Below are 20,759 nucleotides of genomic sequence, written 5' to 3'. Positions count from 1 at the left end.
TTTCCGCAATGAAATAATTACTTTAAAAACTATTTTTGGGAAAATCAGCGAGAGCCTGTGAAGTAACATGTTTCATACGAATACCATTAGCAGTATAATGAGATAGATACTTCTCTGTGATAAGTATATTATTTACTTCTGAGGATATATATATATATATATATATATAAACTGTTATGAGAAATGAATTCCCATAAATTTCAGTGTCTCAAAGAGAACAGTACAAAAATTTATTTTCGTACAAAAAACTAACGCGTATCTTTTGGTTTTGTTAGAAATGTCCAGATTCAGAGCAGGCCGGCGTCTTTGGCCATTCCATAGAAAATGGTCTGATTGTTTTGCAACAAATTTGTTGGGGTATCGAACTCTTGGATGATTCCTTTGTCTAAAACTATCACTCTGAAAATGAAATAAAAATTGAGATTTTAGTTCAGAGATCAAAAATAGGCTTAACAGATATTAAAGAAAACAAAATGTCACGGACATTTAAGTACACAAAATCCCCCCGGATGTATTAACTATATTTCAAATATTAAATTTAAATATGAACAAATTTCCAATCATCTTGACGAATTTTATCGAAAAAAAAACCTGGCTTTGGAAATAAAGTGGACCTGGTTTTGGAAATATAGTAGCTAAGACTAAATTGCAAAAGACTGCTCAGATATAGGGCACCCTCGATGTTAACTAAAAAACGATACAAGGCCAATAACTTCAAATGTATTTAAGCTAGGAATTTGATACTTTCAGGACACATAGAACGTGCAGGGGGTCACTTGACAACGGAAATTTCCATGGCCTTCAACCATGTCCTCAAGGTCATTTAAAAAAGTGGGTTTCAATTAGAAAAGTGTTCCCCTTCACATTTTGGGTGTAAATAACTTTGATCCTTCCTTATTTGACCAATAACAAGTCGAAAGTATTTAGACACAAATATCAAGGTCGTGATGAAAATTATGTCCCGGATTGAAGGGCTAATAAATCGAATAATACTCATGGTAGAGTATCAAAAATTGCTAGACATACTCACCTGGTATGGTGTCTTTGGAATTTGTAAACTTTGATGACCTTTAACTCATGGTTCAAGGTCAATCAAAGTTTATCTCGTGAGTCAATGGATTTAGATAAATGGTTCCAATTGGAAAGGTTTTCATCATGGAGTTTTGCATCGGGTAAAAGACATTTAGACTTCAAATTTCAATTTACACTTTTTAAAGTGGAACCATTTCTCTAAATCCATTGGTTCTCGGGATAATTTCTGAATGAGTTGAATGTCAGAGTTTGCAAATTCTAAAGACTTCATATTAGATGAGTATGTCTAGCAAATTTTGATACTATCATGAGTACTTTTCAAGTTAACAGCGCTTCAAGCTGGTCTCTGATACATTATTTTCATCCCGACCTTCCTGTTTTTGTTTAAATTCCCGAGACTGGTTTTTGGTCAAATTAGGTGGTATCAAAGCTATTTAGACCTTAAATGTGACGGGGAACCCTTTTCTAATTTAAACCAACTTTTTATCTCTTATGGTTCTCGAGACAACTTTAAAATGACCTTGAGGACATGGTTGAAGGTCATGGAAATTGCCGTTGTCAAGTGACCCCTGCACGTTCCTGAAAGTTTCAAATTCCTATCTAAAACAAATTGAGTTATTGGCCTTGTATCGTTTTTTAGTTAACACCCTTTATAAGATTTACTGATTTGTCCTTAGATGAAAGTAAGTAAATTTACGTTAAAAAAGTTTCAATATAAAATTGAATTCACTGACTTTCTACAAATTCTAAAAATCCCCGACTAATTAGGCCCATTTTTAAATTCCCAGTGGCAACCCTGCTTTCTATAGGAAAATATCACCTGAGAATCTAACTAACAATTCAGTGTTGAGGTTACATTATCAATTAACCAGTGTACATTCTTATATAGTACCATGACAAAGTATATTAATATATTAAAGTGTTGGTTGCACGAAATTTTAGCTATGGCTAATTAATGATTCATTAGAAAGAGCAAACATTTTATAGCAAGTACAGAATCAAAATCGGTTAAGTGGTCTTTGAATTATTATAAAAAGAAGTCTAAATGGTGGAAATCGAGTTTTTTGGCAAATTTCCAGACTTTCTCGGCACCCATGACGTCAGAAAATGCGAAGCGTATAATTGGCTAATTGTCTGTAATACATTTCTTTACATCTGGGATTAAAAGCACGTTGATTTAACACCCAGGAAAAAGTCCTACGCAGTAGTAATTGAAATAGGCATACACAAGCCTACGTAGTAGAAAAACGATACGAAACCGAAGGCTCCTCCTAAATTTTTTTTAAACGTCGGGTCGCGCGCGTAATTTTTTTTTATTTCGATAATAAGCCTAATATTATGATTAAAAACCTCTGGTTTGAAAACTTCTACAAGTAAACAGAATCCCTCCACTTAAGTTCCTCTATTTTAGGAATAAAACTACAGCTTTGATTTGCCCCAAATTGCTCGTGCTACCTAGGAGCAACAAACACGAGAACGCAGCTAGCCATTAAACACGCTAACGAAGGGTTGTGTACGAATTTCATTGGACGAGCGTCACGAGCCTTTACGCTGAACGTTTTACGGGCGGGGGGAGAAGCCGATTTCCGAATTTTTCCCTTCCGACGGCAGCAGGCGCTAAAGCGTCTAGCCAATAAAAAATGTACACAAGAAAATCCACGACTTTTGACGGGTTGCGTTCTCCTTGTGTGGGGTGTTGTGTTTGTTGCTCCTAGGTGCTACGGAGGAGAGAAATTCGCCGAAAATTTCTGGATTTTGAGGAGCGAAAAAGGTCAGTTTCGGACTCAAAGTTAATACACTTAAGCTTGGAAATTTGTTTCGACAATGACATTTTTGGAAACAGAACGTCCTGGGCTTCAAAACATGCCCGCATTCATTCGATTTTTCGTGCAACCAACACTTTAATTAAAAGGTAAGGACTACGTTGAGACGACCCACGAAAGGGGGGGGGGTGTAAACGTCACCGACGCGCGCTTCAACCACGTCAGTTCAAGGGAACCAATGAGGTACCGGGCTGATTTGATTTCAGGGGGAAGGAGCTTACGATTAGAGCGTGAGGGGGATTTATTTGAAAAGCTTTAAATAAAAATCGTGCATTCACCGGTCAGAGTCCATGATGGTATTGAGTCTGTGGGCGATGGTCAAGACGGTACACTCGTGGAACTCCTTCCTAATGGTGGCCTGAATCAGGTCGTCAGTGTCCAAGTCGACCGCGGCCGTAGCTTCGTCCAGCACTAACACTTTGGTCTTCCGCAGCAGCGCTCTGGCGAGGCACACCAATTGTCTCTGTCCTACACTCAAATTCTCTCCCCCCTCGGCCACAACGTGTTCCAGGCCCGCTTCGAGTGAAGCCACGAAACTCTTCAGATGAGACTGTTCTAAGGCTTTCCACACTTCTTCGTCGGTGTGCACCATGAACGGGTCCAGGTTGGACTTAAGGGTGCCCGTGAATAAGACCGGGTCTTGCGGAATGATCGTCAGTTTCGAGCGGAGGTCGTGAAGACCCATCTGGGAGATGTCCTCTCCGTCAATTGTGATGGACCCTTCGGCAGCCTCGATCAGACGGAACAGCGACAGCGTCAACGACGATTTGCCGGCTCCCGTTCGACCGACGATACCAATCTGAAGTTGACAAATCAACTTTATTAAATCGAAAACCGAGGAAAAACAACGGATTAAGCGTCGACGATAAACCTAGCGACCGTCGATTAAGCGTCGACGATAAACCTAGCGACCGTCGATTAAGCGTCGACGATAAACCTAGCGACCGTCGATTAAGCGTCGACGATAAACCTAGCGACCGTCGATTAAGCGTCGACGATAAACCTAGCGACCGTCGATTAAGCGTCGACGATAAACCTAGCGACCGTCGATTAAGCGTCGACGATAAACCTAGCGACCGTCGATTAAGCGTCGACGATAAACCTAGCGACCGTCGATTAAGCGTCGACGATAAACCTAGCGACCGTCGATTAAGCGTCGACGATAAACCTAGCGACCGTCGATTAAGCGTCGACGATAAACCTAGCGACCGTCGATTAAGCGTCGACGATAAACCTAGCGACCGTCGATTAAGCGTCGACGATAAACCTAGCGACCGTCGATTAAGCGTCGACGATAAACCTAGCGACCGTCGATTAAGCGTCGACGATAAACCTAGCGACCGTCGATTAAGCGTCGACGATAAACCTAGCGACCGTCGATTAAGCGTCGACGATAAACCTAGCGACCGTCGATTAAGCGTCGACGATAAACCTAGCGACCGTCGATTAAGCGTCGACGATAAACCTAGCGACCGTCGATTAAGCGTCGACGATAAACCTAGCGACCGTCGATTAAGCGTCGACGATAAACCTAGCGACCGTCGATTAAGCGTCGACGATAAACCTAGCGACCGTCGATTAAGCGTCGACGATAAACCTAGCGACCGTCGATTAAGCGTCGACGATAAACCTAGCGACCGTCGATTAAGCGTCGACGATAAACCTAGCGACCGTCGATTAAGCGTCGACGATAAACCTAGCGACCGTCGATTAAGCGTCGACGATAAACCTAGCGACCGTCGATTAAGCGTCGACGATAAACCTAGCGACCGTCGATTAAGCGTCGACGATAAACCTAGCGACCGTCGATTAAGCGTCGACGATAAACCTAGCGACCGTCGATTAAGCGTCGACGATAAACCTAGCGACCGTCGATTAAGCGTCGACGATAAACCTAGCGACCGTCGATTAAGCGTCGACGATAAACCTAGCGACCGTCGATTAAGCGTCGACGATAAACCTAGCGACCGTCGATTAAGCGTCGACGATAAACCTAGCGACCGTCGATTAAGCGTCGACGATAAACCTAGCGACCGTCGATTAAGCGTCGACGATAAACCTAGCGACCGTCGATTAAGCGTCGACGATAAACCTAGCGACCGTCGATTAAGCGTCGACGATAAACCTAGCGACCGTCGATTAAGCGTCGACGATAAACCTAACGACCGTCGATTAAGCGTCGACGATAAACCTAGCGACCGTCGATTAAGCGTCGACGATAAACCTAGCGACCGTCGATTAAGCGTCGACGATAAACCTAGCGACCGTCGATTAAGCGTCGACGTTAAGCTGGTTTCTCACTCGACGGAAAATATGCCGGAAAGACTATAATAAACGCCGAGCTGAAAATTGATTCCAATTCGATATACCGCTAACGTTCAACTTTACGCTGCTAATTTTCCGTCGAGTGTGAAACCAGCTTTAAACCTAGCGACCGTCGATTAAACGTCGACGATAAACCTAGCGACCGTCGATTAAACGTGGGGTAAGCGACCAATAATCGGTAATTTTCAAAATCGGTGATATCAGTGGTATCGGTTAAATAACATCAACACGACCGAAGACAAATATTTTACCTTCTCTCCCGGTTTGACCCTACAAGTGATGCTTTTGACGACTAAATCGAGGCCTTCCCGATATCGAGTGGAATATTTATTGAAGATAACTTCTCCTTGCGTGGGCCAGTTGGACTGTGGACGATGGCTCAACTCCCAGGGCGCTTCCGTCGGCATTTGAATGTACTCCAGAATCCTTTCAACCGAGACTATGTTCGTCTCCAGTTCGGAACTCATTCGAACCATCCAGTTCAACGTAGCGGTGACGGAAAGGGCATAGCTGACAGAAAGACCGACGCTACCCGCGGTCAAGTCTGTTCCCAACACGGCAAACAAAGCGGCGAAGAACACCAAACAGTTGCCACAGAATTCGAGTCTAATAGCTAACCATCTGCAAAGGGATTAGAAGTCTTAAGCCCAATTCAAAACGAAGAATCAAAGGTTTATGTTTGTGTCTCAGTTCCCTTCGGTTGGTCGGCTAGAGACAGGTGGCCGGTGGAAAGGCCTTTATGCCACAGCAACCAACAGCTCCATACAATTACCGTTAACCTCTTTAACCAGATGTGAGCTTACTTTCAACCTCAATGCGGAAGGAGTTGTTCCGATTTTTCACCCAGTGTCACAAGCTGGGATCAAACACGGCTCCTCTTGCTGCGAGGCGAAAGTGCTAATCACATCTACACCCCACACATAGTAAGCTCGAGCAGGGAGTTTAATTGACACAATTATAGACTTACCAAGACACTGATCAATTACCTGTTAGCGACGATACTAGGGTAGTAGCAGACTTGGTTAACATCCACTAGTTTGTTCGATTCTTGGATAAAGCGATCCGTTGCACCATACGCTCGAATGCAAGACACTCCGGAGAGTGACTCAGAAAAATGAGAATAAATGGGCGACCTTGTGACCGATTCCAGTCTTTTCAATTGACGAGAACTGGCAACGTAGAACCGCTGATTAAATGAGAAGGGACGAAAATTTTTAGAACCTAAAAATTCTAACAATTTCAATAAACCACAAATACCATTAAAATGAATATAAGTACCTGAATGAAATAATACAATAATCCAACAGGTACAATAACTGCTAAAAATAGCTGTGTCTCGATGGAAATGACAATCATAGTAGCTACTACTTGCAGAAAGCAAGCCAGCCATGACCTCAAAGTCATGGGTATGGTGTTGTCCACTGTATCGACATCCTTCGAAAACCTATTGACAATTCTTCCCAAGGGCGTCGTGTCGAAGAAGGACATAGGTGACTTCATGATATTAGCCAGAAGATCCGCGTGCAAAACTTTGGAGGCTTTTAATGTACCGAGAGCCAAAGCAAATGATCCAAACAATACGGTTATACCCTGTGCAGCACCGAGGGCACCATACACACCCAACCGCTCGTCACGTTTTTGTTCATTGACAGTTCCATTCACAGGAGGAGGATCATTACTCCAATCACTGAGCCAGATATTCGAACCCACTGAGAAAGCTTGCTGACCAAGGAACATGATGAACATCAAGGCACTGAATGATAACCCAATGGCGTTGAAGTACCGCAAATAGACCTGCATCTTAACTTCGCCAGTTTCAGTAGTTTCTTTGTGTATCAGCTTAGTCCCTTCTTCTTGGGACTGTTTTCCATTCAGTATGGCATGTTTATCTTCGGAATCACGTTTGCTGTATTTACTATTAACAGAACCTTTGCGATAAGAGCCTGATCGGTCACTTAGGGCACTGTCACTGGATAACTGCCTGGATAGTGAGCGCATCAAGTTATTTCTTCGACCACCATCACTAGAAGCTACTTCCAAACTCTCAGATAGGGCCTTCGATAACTGTCGTTCCAGCTCAGGAGAACCGACTTTGGTAATAATGTCCTCTACTTGCTCGCTGGCCAGTACATCAGGATCCATTTCACTGGGGTTTTCTTTCAAATGTTGTATCAGGAACTCAGCAAAGGCACCGCTCTTTTTATTTAACAGTTCTTGGTAAGTACCGTACTCCAGAATAGATCCGTCCTTCATAACTACAATTTTGTCACACTGTGGTAAAAAGGCTATGCCATGCGTTACTAAGATTCTTGTTTTGTCCTTCAGTAAACCCTTGGGGCCAATCACGTATTCAAATATATGTTTGCCAACGTGCGCATCGACGGCGCTTAATGGGTCGTCCAGAAGATAAATTTCGGCGTCATTGTACACAGCCCGGGCAAGGCTTACCCGTTGTTTTTGGCCTCCACTTAGATTGATACCCTAAGTTGTATAGTAAAACATGTATTCCATAAGAACAGAACCATGGTTTAGTAGAATACGAAAAAATTATTACCTTTTCACCAATTTCAGTTTTGTCCCCACCAGGTAAAATATCAAAATCGCTTGCAAGAGTGCAGGCGTCTATGATTGTTTTGTACTTAGCCATGTCCAAAGGTTTAGCGAATAGAATATTATCTTGCAAAGTTGCATTTTGAATCCAGGCTTGTTGTGGCACATAAGCAATGGAAGGCTTGATATTGACGTGTCCTTCCAGTTTCTCCATTTCACCCAAAATGGCCGATAAGAGAGAAGATTTCCCCGATCCGACGGTTCCAACCACCGCCACCAGGGTATTCTTCACCACATGTAAGTCTATGCCTTTTAAAGTTGGTTCGTCCTCTCGATTCCAGTTGAAAGAACCACTTTCGATCACGATAGGATCGGCTGAAATAAAGAAATTGTTAACACGTGGTCGAAAATATTTGGAAATCCCTGCCGTTCTGATATTAATATCTAGCTGGTTGAGATGCAGCGCCATCTATTGCTAAAATAGAAAACTTTCACATTCTTCAAGACTTTGACATAAAACGACGCGCTAATAACTATTAACGTAATTAACACTTAAAACATACCCCAAAGATTACACCTTTTGGAAATTAACAGAACTTACGCTCATTCTTATCATGACCAACATAGGGTTCCAATTCCTCATTCCACAGAAATTTGTTGATTCTCTTTAAAGAAACACTCGTCTTTCACGCAAAGGAAAAGTTAAATTAGAATAATAATTTTGGTAACACTCCCAAAACACTTTAACAAATTACAAAAAAAAAAGCACACTATGACAGACAACACACAAATTATGAATGACAAAAGTGACCAATCCATTAAAACAAAACTAAACATTAATTGGGAAAGAGCATAGGGTACAAATTGAGATTTAACTTGAGACTTACAACCTATAGACATGCATTACTAATTATGGGATTTTGGTGAATTTTTTTAATTGAGGAGAAATGTTACGACTCAGTTATAATAAAAAAAATTATTCTATTGCCATGCATTACGAAATCCTTCTGGATTTGTTAATTTTTTGGATTAATCTTTCTTCATGCAGTTTTAGTTAATTCAAGGTTTAATAAATCTACCTGAATCATCATCGAAATTAGCATTGGCAGTAATGATAAGGGAAAACGCAGTATGTGAAATAGGGACAATGCCACGAAGGCTCTTCGAGCATCTAAAACATTATCTTCGTGAGACAGCACAAATGAGGCAAAAGACACTAATGATACCTGAAATTACAATAACCATTCTGGGTTAAAATATGTTCTGAACAGAAGTCATAATATACTGATCCTCATTTACAAACTAAATGCCTGTAAAAAATTCACTGAATTTCAACTCCAAAATGGTTAAGCAGAAAACTGCTTGATACGTAAGCACAAAAACAATGCAAAGACATCATTTGAGATTAAAAACTGAGAAATTTACCATGACCATCATAGTTATTAAGGTAGGCAACATGATCAATGGAAATCGAAGAAGATTGAAAAGCGTTATCGAGACAAAGGCTACTGTTGCAGTCAGTTGGTTGTTCTCATCGATCAATACAAAAACTGTAAAACTTATGAGCGCCACCTACAGATGTGGTGATCATTTTAATACCATAGAATTCCATTAAATTGAAATGATAACCATTAGATTATTAACTCCGGGGTCTCTTGTACAAATATAAACCAAAACTAGCTAAACTAGGCTTACTTATATTAAAATATCAAAAGTTAACTCACCAAAAACGGAGCGCATGTCCACAGGAACACTGATATGGAGTTCAAATAAGCGGTTTTCTTAAGCAAATCGAGTTCAATGTTACGTATATCCAAAATTTTCTGTTCAAACGATTTCTCCCAGGCATAGAGTTTCAAGACTTTCATGCCTCCGAGAACTTCGTTCATAACTTTGACACGTTCATCTTTGTTCTTCATTTGTTGCATTTGAAGTTTTTTGGAGAGATTGGCAATTACACCGTTGATTGGTATCATTAGAATCATCACACCGAAACCAGCCATGACGGACGGTCCCAAAACTTGCCAGAGAAAATATAACGCTAACCCAATTTGTAGAGGGGCTGACCATATCATGTTTAGAAAGGTCATCAAGTCCATGAAACGTTGGGCATCAACGGACATTAAGTTCACTATCTCGCCCACAGTTGATTCTCGTTTGGAAGCGTTAGATAAAACCATAGCCTGAAATATTAGTAAATTTAACAATACAATCTTGCCTAGAACCATCAAAAGTTGGAACATACTTTTCTATAAATGGCCGAAATAAGAGCTGTACGGATTCTGAGACCAACTTTGAACATCCGGTGAAAGTAAACTCCAAAAAAAAGTGATTGTAGAGTAGCAGTCAGGAACAAAAGGACGGCGTAGAAAACACCCTTCCACAAAGGTTCGTCACTTGAAACATACTCGATCAACCATCTAGATAGTAAATTTTATTAGATCTAATAGTGGAATAAGAGTGAACACTTTGGCAAATATTTACTTCAGAATCTCTGGACTCGCAAACTGCAAGCAGTCGCACACAAGTTTGAGCACAGACCCAGAAACAAAATAGAAACCGAATGCTTTGGTGAGTGCCGACTGAACAGAAACTCTTTTAGTTTCCCGACGAGGACTTCTAATTTCAACTTTATCAGAGTCTTTAACTGGACTATAGGACGATGAACCCATGATGCTGTAATAGATATTGATTATAAATTTATATATAATTATACTATATTATAGTAATATAATTTAAACTTCTTTCTAATGAAATTTATACCTTTTATGTGGCACTTCCTTTTGATAATGTTTATTGAAAGTTGGTATCACATTCGAGGTGCTGTCTTCAAAAATCAAAGACCACAAATCCTCTTGCACTAAAGCTCGTTTCCAACCCAAAATGGCTAAACTGTAAAGATAAGGTATTTTTTAAAAAAAGAACTTGGTTATCATTTGCTTAAAGGTAAGGTGTACAGTAAAATTTTTATGGTGTATCAAAGAATTTTACATTTCTGCTAGAGGTGATTGGCTCGAGTTACATTAACATTAAGTCGTAATGTGTTAGCAGACAGTTTTTGTATTGTTGCAATTTACCCTGTGGTGAAACAGTTTTACCCAGGTCAACCCGTGTTTTATAGCTTTAGGGTTAAAAGTGTTTTTCTCACCCAGTTCAAACCAGTACTCATTTAAAACCGGTTGCAACCCTGAATATTTTGAGCAGGTTTTTACTTTAGTTAAGCCTTGCATTCACCTTACTAGGCCTTGTATCCCATATTTTACCCTTGGTCAAGTTTACAATACTTACTCATTAAACCACCAATAAAGAAGCTGTGATGGAAAAGAGGCACTATTCTCAGGACATTCTTTCTGAAATTAAAAACTTTAGTAACGAATCATCAATTAAGAAAAACCACGTAAAATATTACCTTATCATCTCCCGCATAATGCTCGCGATACTCTGGCCTGGCATCGGCAAAGAAATTTAGCAACAACATAGCTACAACTAAAGGATAGTATATCATGAGAATGGCGAATATAACTTGATCTTCAATTCTCGTCTCCTAAAATAGACGCAACACAATTTTTAAGTTATCGTAAATTTTTAAGAAAACGCAGCAAAATATGAATTTGTGATTACTCACAGGCCCCACTGCTTTTAGAAGTAATGAAAGGTAGGTAAACACTCCACTTATAGTTAGTAAAAACCAAAATATGAACAAGATTCCTGATGACTGAATACCTCTTTTGCGCCCAGAAAATAAGAAACATAGTGAAAGAATCTGAAATTAAACCATATTATGATTAAACTATAACCTTTTATTTTTTAAAAAGAATTGATACTTACAAAAGTTATTAATTTAACAAACGGCGCATAGTAATCAACTGAAGCTATCGTGTCACTTGTATTATTTGTTCTGTAAACACTATAGGACATTTCTACCAGCGCCAACAGAGCCAGTACAATTGTGATCACCTTAAAAAATTGCGCAAAAGGTTATTTAAAAAGCCCCATTAAGTTCTAGAACCTATCCTAGAAAAATAATGCATACTATTTTGCTAATGTTAAGCGCCGTCCAAGGTATATTACGATTTGGGCTTTTGATGAGGTAGTAAGTTTCCAGTGGCGCAAAGAACCACAGGAAACCGCAAGGAATCCACAACAATATTGTATTGTGAAAACATGGCGTGAAATCGGGTGATGTGGTGTTCCATGATACGTGGGGATCCTGTATAAAGGAGTTTTATTATTAATTAAAATGATCCTAAACAGAATTGAAAATGTTTCCTTCATTGTTTTGATATAATACCTGTACATTTTTTCATTTGTTCAGGATATTCCCCAAAGTCGCTTATGCTAATAATCTAATATTTGCTTATTATTTATGTTAAATATTTGTACAATGGGCAGGGCACTATCCCAAAATGAAATGCTATACAGAAGACCATACAACTACATGCATAACTTTGCGGGGATTAAATTTCAGGTGGTAGATAGGTACTATTTCTTAGTCTTACTATATCAAAGAACTTTTGTCCCCAATCGACACTTAAATCAAGTTTCTTGTAAAATAAAACTGTCAAAATCAATCAAAATTCTAGCAATACGATACATGTACATTTATTTCCAACTTACACAAGCTTTAAATCTATTTCCATTTTCTTTAGGTTAAAACTAATATGTTCATCACTAATTTCTTTAATGTCAATAATCTCACTAATTTCTTTAATGTCAATAATCTCAAATTATAGCATCTGATAAAAATATATACTAAATAATTTTATAACCTTTTAAATCCATGGTATAGAAATATTTAAAAATTGAGTCTTTAACAGAAGGGTCTCATGGATAATATAATACTTTAAATTTTTATTACTAGTTTTTTACTAGTAAAAAGTATTATATTATCCTCGAGAGCCTTTTGTTAAAGACTAAATTTTTAAAATATATTAAATACCTGATTTTTTAAATTATATAAATTATAGTTTAAGTAATTGTTATTTCTTGTTATCAATTAACCCAATAACACTAATTTATTGACCCATAGAACTCTCTGCAAGAAAGTCAGCATTAAATTCCATTTATGGTGCTATCTTATCAAAGATAACAATTCTACTAAAAACCTTGGGTAGTACCTACCAGCCTTTAAAGCTACACTTAAAATGAGTTGTTCATTATTGTGTACATGTATACTATCATTATCAATTAAGGACTTCCTGCAAGAGTTTTGCATTGAGAGCCAATGCTGAGCAATTAAAAGAAAAAAATTTTTTCTTAGAACTCTCATTTTAAACCCATACTAGCGTTAATGTGTAGTAGGACTTATGATGTTTGGCTTGTTTCAGGACTGATATTACCAAACTATTTGATCTAGGTACTCAATCAAACTAATATTTGAACAGGTGTCGATGAAATCACTCGTGGAAATCATGATTCACATATTGCCACTGTAGTAGCTTTAATATATTATAACATCACAAAATTTTATTACTATTTCTTAAAATTTGCCAATACCTGCAATTAACTGTATTATGGTTAATGTTCAAAAAATATTTCAAATTGCCTATAAATTTAATAGGATATTCTATAAGGAGGTCACATGTTTATGTTAGTTTTATTGTACTGTTAAAGATAAGAGCGCTTGATGTGCAATTTTTTGCATAAGTCAATTTATATTAGAGAATTGAACAGCTCCTGGAACAACAATACCATGTTTTGACTATATTATTGAAAGAGCTATTAAATTTTTAATTACCAAAAATATTGTTCACATTTCTATAAACTTTAAATATGGAATTTTTAAACTACTGATTACAGTGAAGAATAAGGGCTTTCACATATTATCAGTTAATTGAGCCTCATTTTGAGGTGACGAGTTGCAAGAATTATCAGTAACGTTCAAAGATTAAAACGTATTACAAGTGTTAATCTTCAAAAAGGCCGTTCTATCTAATCCAACCCTTCAGATATGTTTTGCAAAATGCATATTCAAATATTTTTAGTGATGTTCGATTTTTAACATATGCTAGCTGCAAAACTGGCAATATTTTTTGGTCAAATACTAATTCTCAGTGATTACTCATACTTTGACAAGTCAGTCAGTGACTTGAAGTCACACTCAGACCGTCACACGTGCACAGCTCCCAGTCTCATTCTTCTTTTATAATAAAAACGGTAAGGTATTACGTAATGTCTAGCTATTTCGGCTATTAATAAAGATCTATATTTACTTGACAATTTCAAGGTCACCTAAATGTTGGCATTTTATCAAATATCAATCGAGCTATTATTTGAATTTTGAGCCTTGGCTTTATTTGCTTAAAAAATAGAATGAAACGAAAATTCCTTACCCAAAAACGGGAGCCACAAAACGCATCCAACGAAGACATGATTTACGAAATTAACTAATTTTTTAATACGAATTTAATTTAATTAAAAAACAGTATTTGAGAAACATCGGTGACTATCAGCCCGGGAGCCGAAAAACCCTTACCGCCGTCAGTTCGGTGACACTACGATTACGCTTACTCAAACAACAAAGCTATTGTGATCGACGAAAATACGATGAACCGCGCATGGGTCTCGGATTTCGCCGTGAAAATGAAACACCTGCTGGCTGCTGCATCTCAACTCAACGATTTGACTTTTGTTGCGTCATTGTTTCGCCTCCCAACTCCCTTTCCCAATTTTATAGCCCCGCTTTTTCTCAAAGCCGTGATATGAATTTTTCAAATACTTCTTTCCCTCCCTTAAAAATTTGCCAAGTCATTATAAAGTCCCACTAGTTCGTTTGTTTGTAGGTCTTATTACTTTTAAATGGTAAATTTTGCTGCATAAACCACACATCAGAGCTTAATTAAGCCCTTCAATAAAACATCTTCAAGGAAATTGCCAAGAAGTAATATATCCAAGAGGCAGGACCTGCAAGTTACTGTTTATTTGGTGCTTGTTAAAATAAAATAATGGAAACTTTTCACCTGTACGATATTCAACAAGTGTTTCCTTTTAACCAGGTAGCTTTTTTGACATATTAAGGCTTAGAAAAACACGAAGTTCTGTTTACAGGTGAAAAGTTTCCATTATTTCAAATAGGAATATGAACAGTAATTTGCAGATCCTGGCTCCCAGATATATTACTTCTTGGCGATTTCCTTGAAGATGTTTATTGAAGCGCCTAATTGCCTATTATTTAAGATTTCATAATAATAAGGTCCTTCTGATGGATTTGTTTATTTAAATATAATTAGTGATAGTGAATGTCCTTGAAGATTTAAATGTATGAACGACATAGGTTCAATCTTTGATTAAAAATAGTAGTGCCTACCTGGATATATCACTCTAGCGTTCCGCGTGCATTTGTTAAGTGTTTGTTACGGGTTCTGCCTTGTAGGAGGCTACGTGTTACGGGAGTTTCAGAAATGTTCCGTTAACTTCACCGAAGCGGCGCTGCTGTCGCAAAAGTCATTTGCTTGTCAGGTTTTTTCCAAGTGATATATCCAGGTAGGCACTACTTTTGTTAATCCAAGGTTCAATAATCTGAATCTGGTGGTCAACGTTTACTAAAATCTGAATTCGCGACCGAAACGAGTCTAGCTTCTCTGAGGTAGCGTCTGCTACAGACAAATTAGAAATTCCTAAGAAATAGACCCCGAAGCCGCGAAATTTTAACCGGTGGAGGCGTAGAAACAAAATTTAACGGTGACACTACCAAAGTAATAATTGAAATCAGTAATCCATACCTCTACTTGGAATGCTTATGCTGCCGTATCGCGTATGGTAAGATCACTCTGACGGCTTTGGCCCCGCCTACGAGATAAAAAATTCCCTATGCACGCGCTCCCCTCTCACCTTGTCAAAAAAAAGCGTCAGCCACATCGAGACGAAAATCGGCTCGATAATCATTCCAAGTAGAGGTATGAATTCCTGTTGAAATGTTTAAAGCTGTAAAGAGACTGGTATCAACGGAAAATTTGTTAGCCCTGTTTAAAAAAATTATAAACCGTCGGCGGCAGCGCGCCATTCAAAATCGTTCGGCGACGGCGGTGCAAAGAAACGATCGTCGTTGTTTCTTAAATAAACTTATCAAAATAACTATATTAAAATGCAAGTATCATTATTTATAAAGTCAAATTTACGAATAACAATGAGGAAAAAGTAATAGCGTGCTTCAGCCGCTACCTATCTAGTTTTCAGTTTCAAACCAAAGGGGGCGTAGTGATAGTTTTCTGTCGCGAATTGACGTTTTAATACATTTTAAAATTATTTTTACAAATCATATATTTTTTAGAAAAGTCATCTTTTTACCTCTCCGAGGGTACTTTGTACCCTGGAGGGGTTATACCATAGAAATCTCATAGGTAACTAGAATGCTGCCGCCTACGGCCGAGCTTGACGCCAGCTCGCCTTGAACCTTCAGCCAATGAGAGGCCGTGGAGTGGTTCCGCCAAGGAGGATAATACTACTATAGCGGGAGATAGGTGACGTCATTCTCTCTGGTGACATTAAATTCTTGGCAGAACCACTCTTTTAGCTCTGATTGGCTGAGATCTGGCTATCGTCTGCCACGGCGTTTGGCCCATTTGCCAGTTACACGGCAGCATTCTAGTTACCTATGAGATTTCTATGGGTTATACAATCACCGTGTCTGTGGGTGGGTGTGTGTGTCCTGCGAACGCGTACGCATTTTCGGGGCAAAGTGTAATCACTGCGTACGCTTTGTGTTGAAATCACCGCGTTCGCAGTTGCTATGGCTCTTTGCGTTCGCAGTTGCTATTAATTAGGGGGCGAAGTCTAACGGATGGCAAAACCACCGTTTGACGGTGAGCGTTAACAGATTACAATGCGGTTGGGTTTGGTTTTGATGGTTTTACGCTCACCGTCGCGATAGTGTGGATGCAGTTTGATTGGATATTACGTTATTTTAATGTTTATGTGTAAGGTGTGAATGTTTAGTTTGTGTTATGACGGTTGTGGGTGTTGAGTGTGTTATGTTAGTGTTGGTTGTGTGTACGTGCATTTTCTCTCCAACTTTTTCAAAAACAGCTAAGCGATAGTCCTTTACGCTGTTATAAAGTTATTGACGTCAATTTTTTTCCTACAACATTTTACACTTTTGTGAATTATATTGAATTTAAAATTAATTAATTATTTATAATTTGCTTCGTATTATATTTAACCGATAAACTTGTTCTGTAAATAGGGTTAAATTCAATTGTGCATTGTTTTAGTACGTCTAACTCGCTGTTGTAACTACTTAATTTATATTATTCTGAATAAATTAAACTCGGTTGTTTCGTCTCAATTATTTAAATTAAAATTAAAATTTTATACCGGGCGGGATTGAACCGGGATTACGTTTTTAGTAAATAACTCTGAATTGCGGAGATATATCTTTAAGGGTTATCTCGAGAGATTAATACCACTAGTGACAATTCTTCCGAGGAGAGGTATATTTTGGCTTGCCAACTTGTTATCTATTATAATAACAACTCATTTTACCATACGCGCGTATTTAATACAAAAAGGTACCTTTTTAAAAAAGCTTTAAAGCGCCATCTACGTTATTATTAGCAAAATACAAGGGCGCCAAATTCAGCCAACTTTTATCTTTCTGTATATATATTTTTTCTTATTCTTTTGTTTTTGAATATCTGTATCAGGGTGTGTATGGTGCGAAGACCTAGTTGTCATGTGCACCAAAATAAAGTTTATTATTTTTGAAAAAAAAGGCGCCAAATTCATAATATAACACTTAACAGAATGGATTAAAATATTTAAAAGCAAGATTTAGTTACGAAAAACCGCAAACAATCCAGGAAAAGAATTTATTCGCCTTAAATTAAAACATAACATTTACAATACAAAACCTCCGATTCAAAAATTGAATATTTTAGCCTTAAATTTGTTAACAATTTGCAAGAAATCAACCAGATATTGATACGTGTTGCGTAATTTCATGAGCTACTATACTACTCGTCAGTTTCTGCTTCTGCAGGTTTTTCCTCAGCACTGGCTTGCTCAGATGCGTGAGCATTCAGGGTTTTGGCATCGGGAACCCAGAGACCGGAATCAACACAACGTTTCATGTGATATCGAGCTTCTTCTTCCGGTAATTCTGTAATGGCTTGTTGGAGCATTGATATTTCCCGAGATTCAAAGCAATTTTGCAAAACCTGAACCCACGTGAAAGAGTTAGCTTTAAATATGTTTTAAAATTTTTTTTTTTCAGTGACACAAACCTTGGGTAAGGATTCAAATACTTCAACTGGATCTAAACCTCCTGGACCGAGTCTATTGCGCCTCTCTTCCTGTAAAAGAAAATTTTCAGTCTTGTACGTTTAAAAATGGTGACTTACTCTTACTTCTTCAACTTCTTTCATGGCTTCTTCCAGTCTTTTCTTGCCTCTTTCGCGTACACGCTCTTTAAAAGATTTTAATTCATCATCAAAGGCGTCTTTGTATTGCTTTTCAGCCATTTGAATCCTGCAAATACACAAAGATTAAATAATAAATACACTCTGAGAAGATGTTATTGTCAGAAAAGCAGATAATAATAATTATAATCGGAAGTTTGTCTTCTTCTCAACCAATGATTATAAAATTTTTGATATTATGAATAAAGATGAAATACCGTTTGTAACTATGGTTTTTTTGTAACAGTGTTTCTAATTAATGTGATTTATTCAGGGGCAATTTTCCATTAAATAATCTAGAGCAGATCATGAACTTAAAACTAAAGAACCAACCTAGAAAAGAATGACGAAATGCAAGCTCTAGGGTCCACTTCCAACTGTTTGGACAACTCCAAAATATACTGCATACAAATACACTGATGGGCCACGTGTTCCATGAGGCTCTCTTTGCTCTCCACAACCAAATTAACGCACCAAATAACTAAATAGTTTGCAGTTTCTTCACAACAGAGGTCAGGATTTTCTTGCAAGTATCGTTTGCTGTCTTCAAACTTGCGTAGAAGACCATATTCCTTCAACTGTTTCTCATATTTCTTATTAAATTGTCTCTGAAGATCCATTTTCTCTTCCTCCGTCAAGTTGTCTGTTTCTTTTCTCGATTGTTTCTTATTGAGTATCTATGAAAACAAATATGTAAAGTGGAAATTCTGTAAACTATACTAAATTACCGTTTTTGTGAACCCATCTTTGCTAATTGTGTCAACATTCCATGGCTGAAGCTTCAAACAAATTCAATGAATTAATATAAAATCATAAGATATCAATTTGTGCTTTGTACTTGTTCTTTCTTCTTCAGTTCGCTTTCTTTGTCTAGTAATTCTTTTTCTTGCTTTTCAATTTCATCTATTTCTTTCTTAATACCCGAAGTATCCACTTTCGTAGTTTGCAGTTTAGAAGCTAATGATGTCTTCTTTTCATCAATACTAAAATATTTGGGTCATTAGAAATATAAGATTGATGGAAGACTTTGAAGTAACACACTCTTTCTTCTTGTTATCAATTTCCTCCTTGAGCCGCTGTTCCTCTGCCATTCGTTCAAGACGGGCTTGATGTCTCCATCGGAATAGACTTGCAGTGTCAATATTTGGATGGGTATCATCTTCATCGTCCGAGATCTATTTCATTTTAAGATTATTACAATATTTTATGATATCTAGTAGCCAAGGCTTATTTAAAAATGAAAGTGTTCATTGGGACCTCAATGTTTCTCCATTTGCTGTAGTCAACCATTTCTGCTTAACCAATCATTAAATAAAAGAACTAACTTCAAAGGAAATTACTTTAAATATTAATTTAACCACAATCGCTATTAAAACAAGTTAAGTTTATACGACCCAATATGGACCAAAATACACCCGATGACACAGAGTAACAGAAATTTCCAGAAAGTAGAAATAGCAGACAGCTAAAAAAACGACCGCTGCCTGAGAAAAAAAATCAAGCAAGTCTAAAAACACATAGGCCTATTTGAAAAAGAACGCGTATTTTTAAATTTCAAATTACACTAAACGGTGTACACTGGTCACTGGACCAAAATAAATCTATAATTTATCCCCCACAAATATAATAATATTTTTCAAGTTATCAAATTTATTGATTTGTTAATTTTTTTTAGTTGTATAGGCTTTGTGCGTAGTTTAAATTTTGGTCATAAGTATCGCCGCCTACCGAAAGCTCAGTGGCGCCGCCAGGAATTTTTCTCACGTAGGCCATCGACAAATAACCATGCGTAGGCACTACAATTTGGGGCCCCCTCTTGCCCACCAATGTTTTATATATTTACTTAAACCATAAGTAACATAATAAACATAACTATGACACTACCTATTTACCTAATACATTTTTTTTTAATAATGGTCTGTCTCGCCATTGAAAACGTAAATTATTATGTGACTAAAGACTAATAACTCTCGGCGAATTCCTCTTAGTCTTTGACTCTTTGGAAATCGCCGAGTGATACAGCTAAGGCCCAATTAAAATTGAAATGCTTTCAAAAATGTAAATAACGCTTACTTTGTGTGAAAATATTTATGCATTATTATATCAGGAGATTAAAATAACTATTATAAACATTAAACATTAGCTAGTTATTTTCGAATTTAAAACATTTGTTTTCACTGTTATGAATAACCATCTGAAACTATACTACTACTATAACTAACAAAGTTACTTTGTCAGCCAGTGTGATTCAATAGTCAGTACAGAAATTTCTGGTGGTTGTAGGGGATAAGCTGAGAAGTATGCAGGTTTTTGTCTCGTTTATCTGCGAGTTTAAAGAGCGCTAGAGGGCTTCAAAGTTTGACCTACTACCCCCTGGAAGTAGGCTGCCGTAAGCACGCACCCACGAAGCAGGGAAAAAAACTATTTTAGGGCTTATTACCTACCCATTCGAATGTCGAAACTATCACGCCCCTGAAATAGTTTTTTATCTCGTCGCAGAGAAACGCGACAAATACATGCATACTTTTCAGCTCAACCCTTACAACCAAAGAGTATGGAGGAAATAGAGATAAAACAGCCGGGAGAAGTCCGCAACGAAACGTTCACCAACGAGGGGGATGACAATGGGGAAAAA

The 20,759-nt window shown here is 37.8% G+C and overlaps 2 protein-coding genes across 4 annotated transcripts; both read right to left on the bottom strand.

Annotated features, from left to right (window-relative positions):
* Nucleotides 1–198: 198 nt before the first annotated feature.
* MRP (Multidrug-Resistance like Protein 1) lies at nt 199–14,365 on the bottom strand. Of its 3 annotated transcripts, XM_090166035.1 has the most exons (19): nt 14,206–14,364; nt 14,063–14,116; nt 11,764–11,940; nt 11,559–11,687; nt 11,356–11,493; nt 11,140–11,274; nt 11,019–11,080; nt 10,494–10,622; nt 10,215–10,406; nt 9,976–10,150; nt 9,455–9,913; nt 8,810–8,956; nt 8,332–8,413; nt 7,735–8,105; nt 6,459–7,661; nt 6,167–6,366; nt 5,432–5,801; nt 3,134–3,654; nt 199–399 (listed from the first exon to the last, which is right to left on the bottom strand). In XM_090166035.1, the coding sequence occupies exons 2-19, from the start codon at nt 14,099–14,101 to the stop codon at nt 288–290; spliced, it is 4,641 nt and encodes a 1,546-aa protein (XP_090022161.1). In that variant the 5' UTR covers nt 14,102–14,116; nt 14,206–14,364; the 3' UTR covers nt 199–287. The 3 variants fall into 3 exon arrangements, with proteins under 3 accessions (XP_090022161.1, XP_090022162.1, XP_090022163.1); XM_090166036.1 differs by lacking the exon at nt 8,810–8,956 and adding an exon at nt 9,156–9,302 and having other exon boundaries at nt 14,063–14,365; XM_090166037.1 differs by lacking the exon at nt 8,810–8,956 and having other exon boundaries at nt 14,063–14,365.
* A 3,157-nt stretch (nt 14,366–17,522) lies between these two features.
* Nucleotides 17,523–19,581, bottom strand: Cdc37 (cell division cycle protein 37). The gene is made up of 8 exons (XM_090165003.1): nt 19,382–19,581; nt 19,166–19,299; nt 18,963–19,107; nt 18,853–18,903; nt 18,458–18,801; nt 18,074–18,194; nt 17,951–18,019; nt 17,523–17,884 (listed from the first exon to the last, which is right to left on the bottom strand). The coding sequence occupies exons 1-8, from the start codon at nt 19,412–19,414 to the stop codon at nt 17,681–17,683; spliced, it is 1,101 nt and encodes a 366-aa protein (XP_090021129.1). The 5' UTR covers nt 19,415–19,581; the 3' UTR covers nt 17,523–17,680.
* Nucleotides 19,582–20,759: the final 1,178 nt, after the last annotated feature.

The sequence above is a fragment of the Leiobunum rupestre genome, chromosome 2, assembly GCF_980474605.1.
Source record: "Leiobunum rupestre chromosome 2, qqLeiRupe1.1.hap1, whole genome shotgun sequence".
Lineage (NCBI taxonomy): Eukaryota > Metazoa > Arthropoda > Arachnida > Opiliones > Sclerosomatidae > Leiobunum > Leiobunum rupestre.
Note: the sequence above shows the minus strand (reverse complement) of the source record. Positions and strands in the feature narration are given on the sequence as shown.

What these genes read in the sequence shown, in the direction of transcription:
- MRP (XM_090166036.1), bottom strand. Translation starts at nt 14,101, where the DNA reads ATGTCTTCGTTGGATGCGTTTTGTGGCTCCCGTTTTTGG. An exon ending in TTGTTAAATTAATAACTTTT is followed by an intron (nt 11,494 to 11,558) that starts GTAAGTATCAAT and finishes GTTTAATTTCAG; the next exon opens with ATTCTTTCACTATGTTTCTT. An exon ending in AAGGAAGTGCCACATAAAAG is followed by an intron (nt 10,407 to 10,493) that starts GTATAAATTTCA and finishes TATCTATTACAG; the next exon opens with CATCATGGGTTCATCGTCCT.
- Cdc37 (XM_090165003.1), bottom strand. Translation starts at nt 19,414, where the DNA reads ATGGTTGACTACAGCAAATGGAGAAACATTGAG. An exon ending in GCAAATGGAGAAACATTGAG is followed by an intron (nt 19,300 to 19,381) that starts GTCCCAATGAAC and finishes AAAATGAAATAG; the next exon opens with ATCTCGGACGATGAAGATGA. An exon ending in ATTTCGTCATTCTTTTCTAG is followed by an intron (nt 18,195 to 18,457) that starts GTTGGTTCTTTA and finishes GTGTATTTGCAG; the next exon opens with GATTCAAATGGCTGAAAAGC.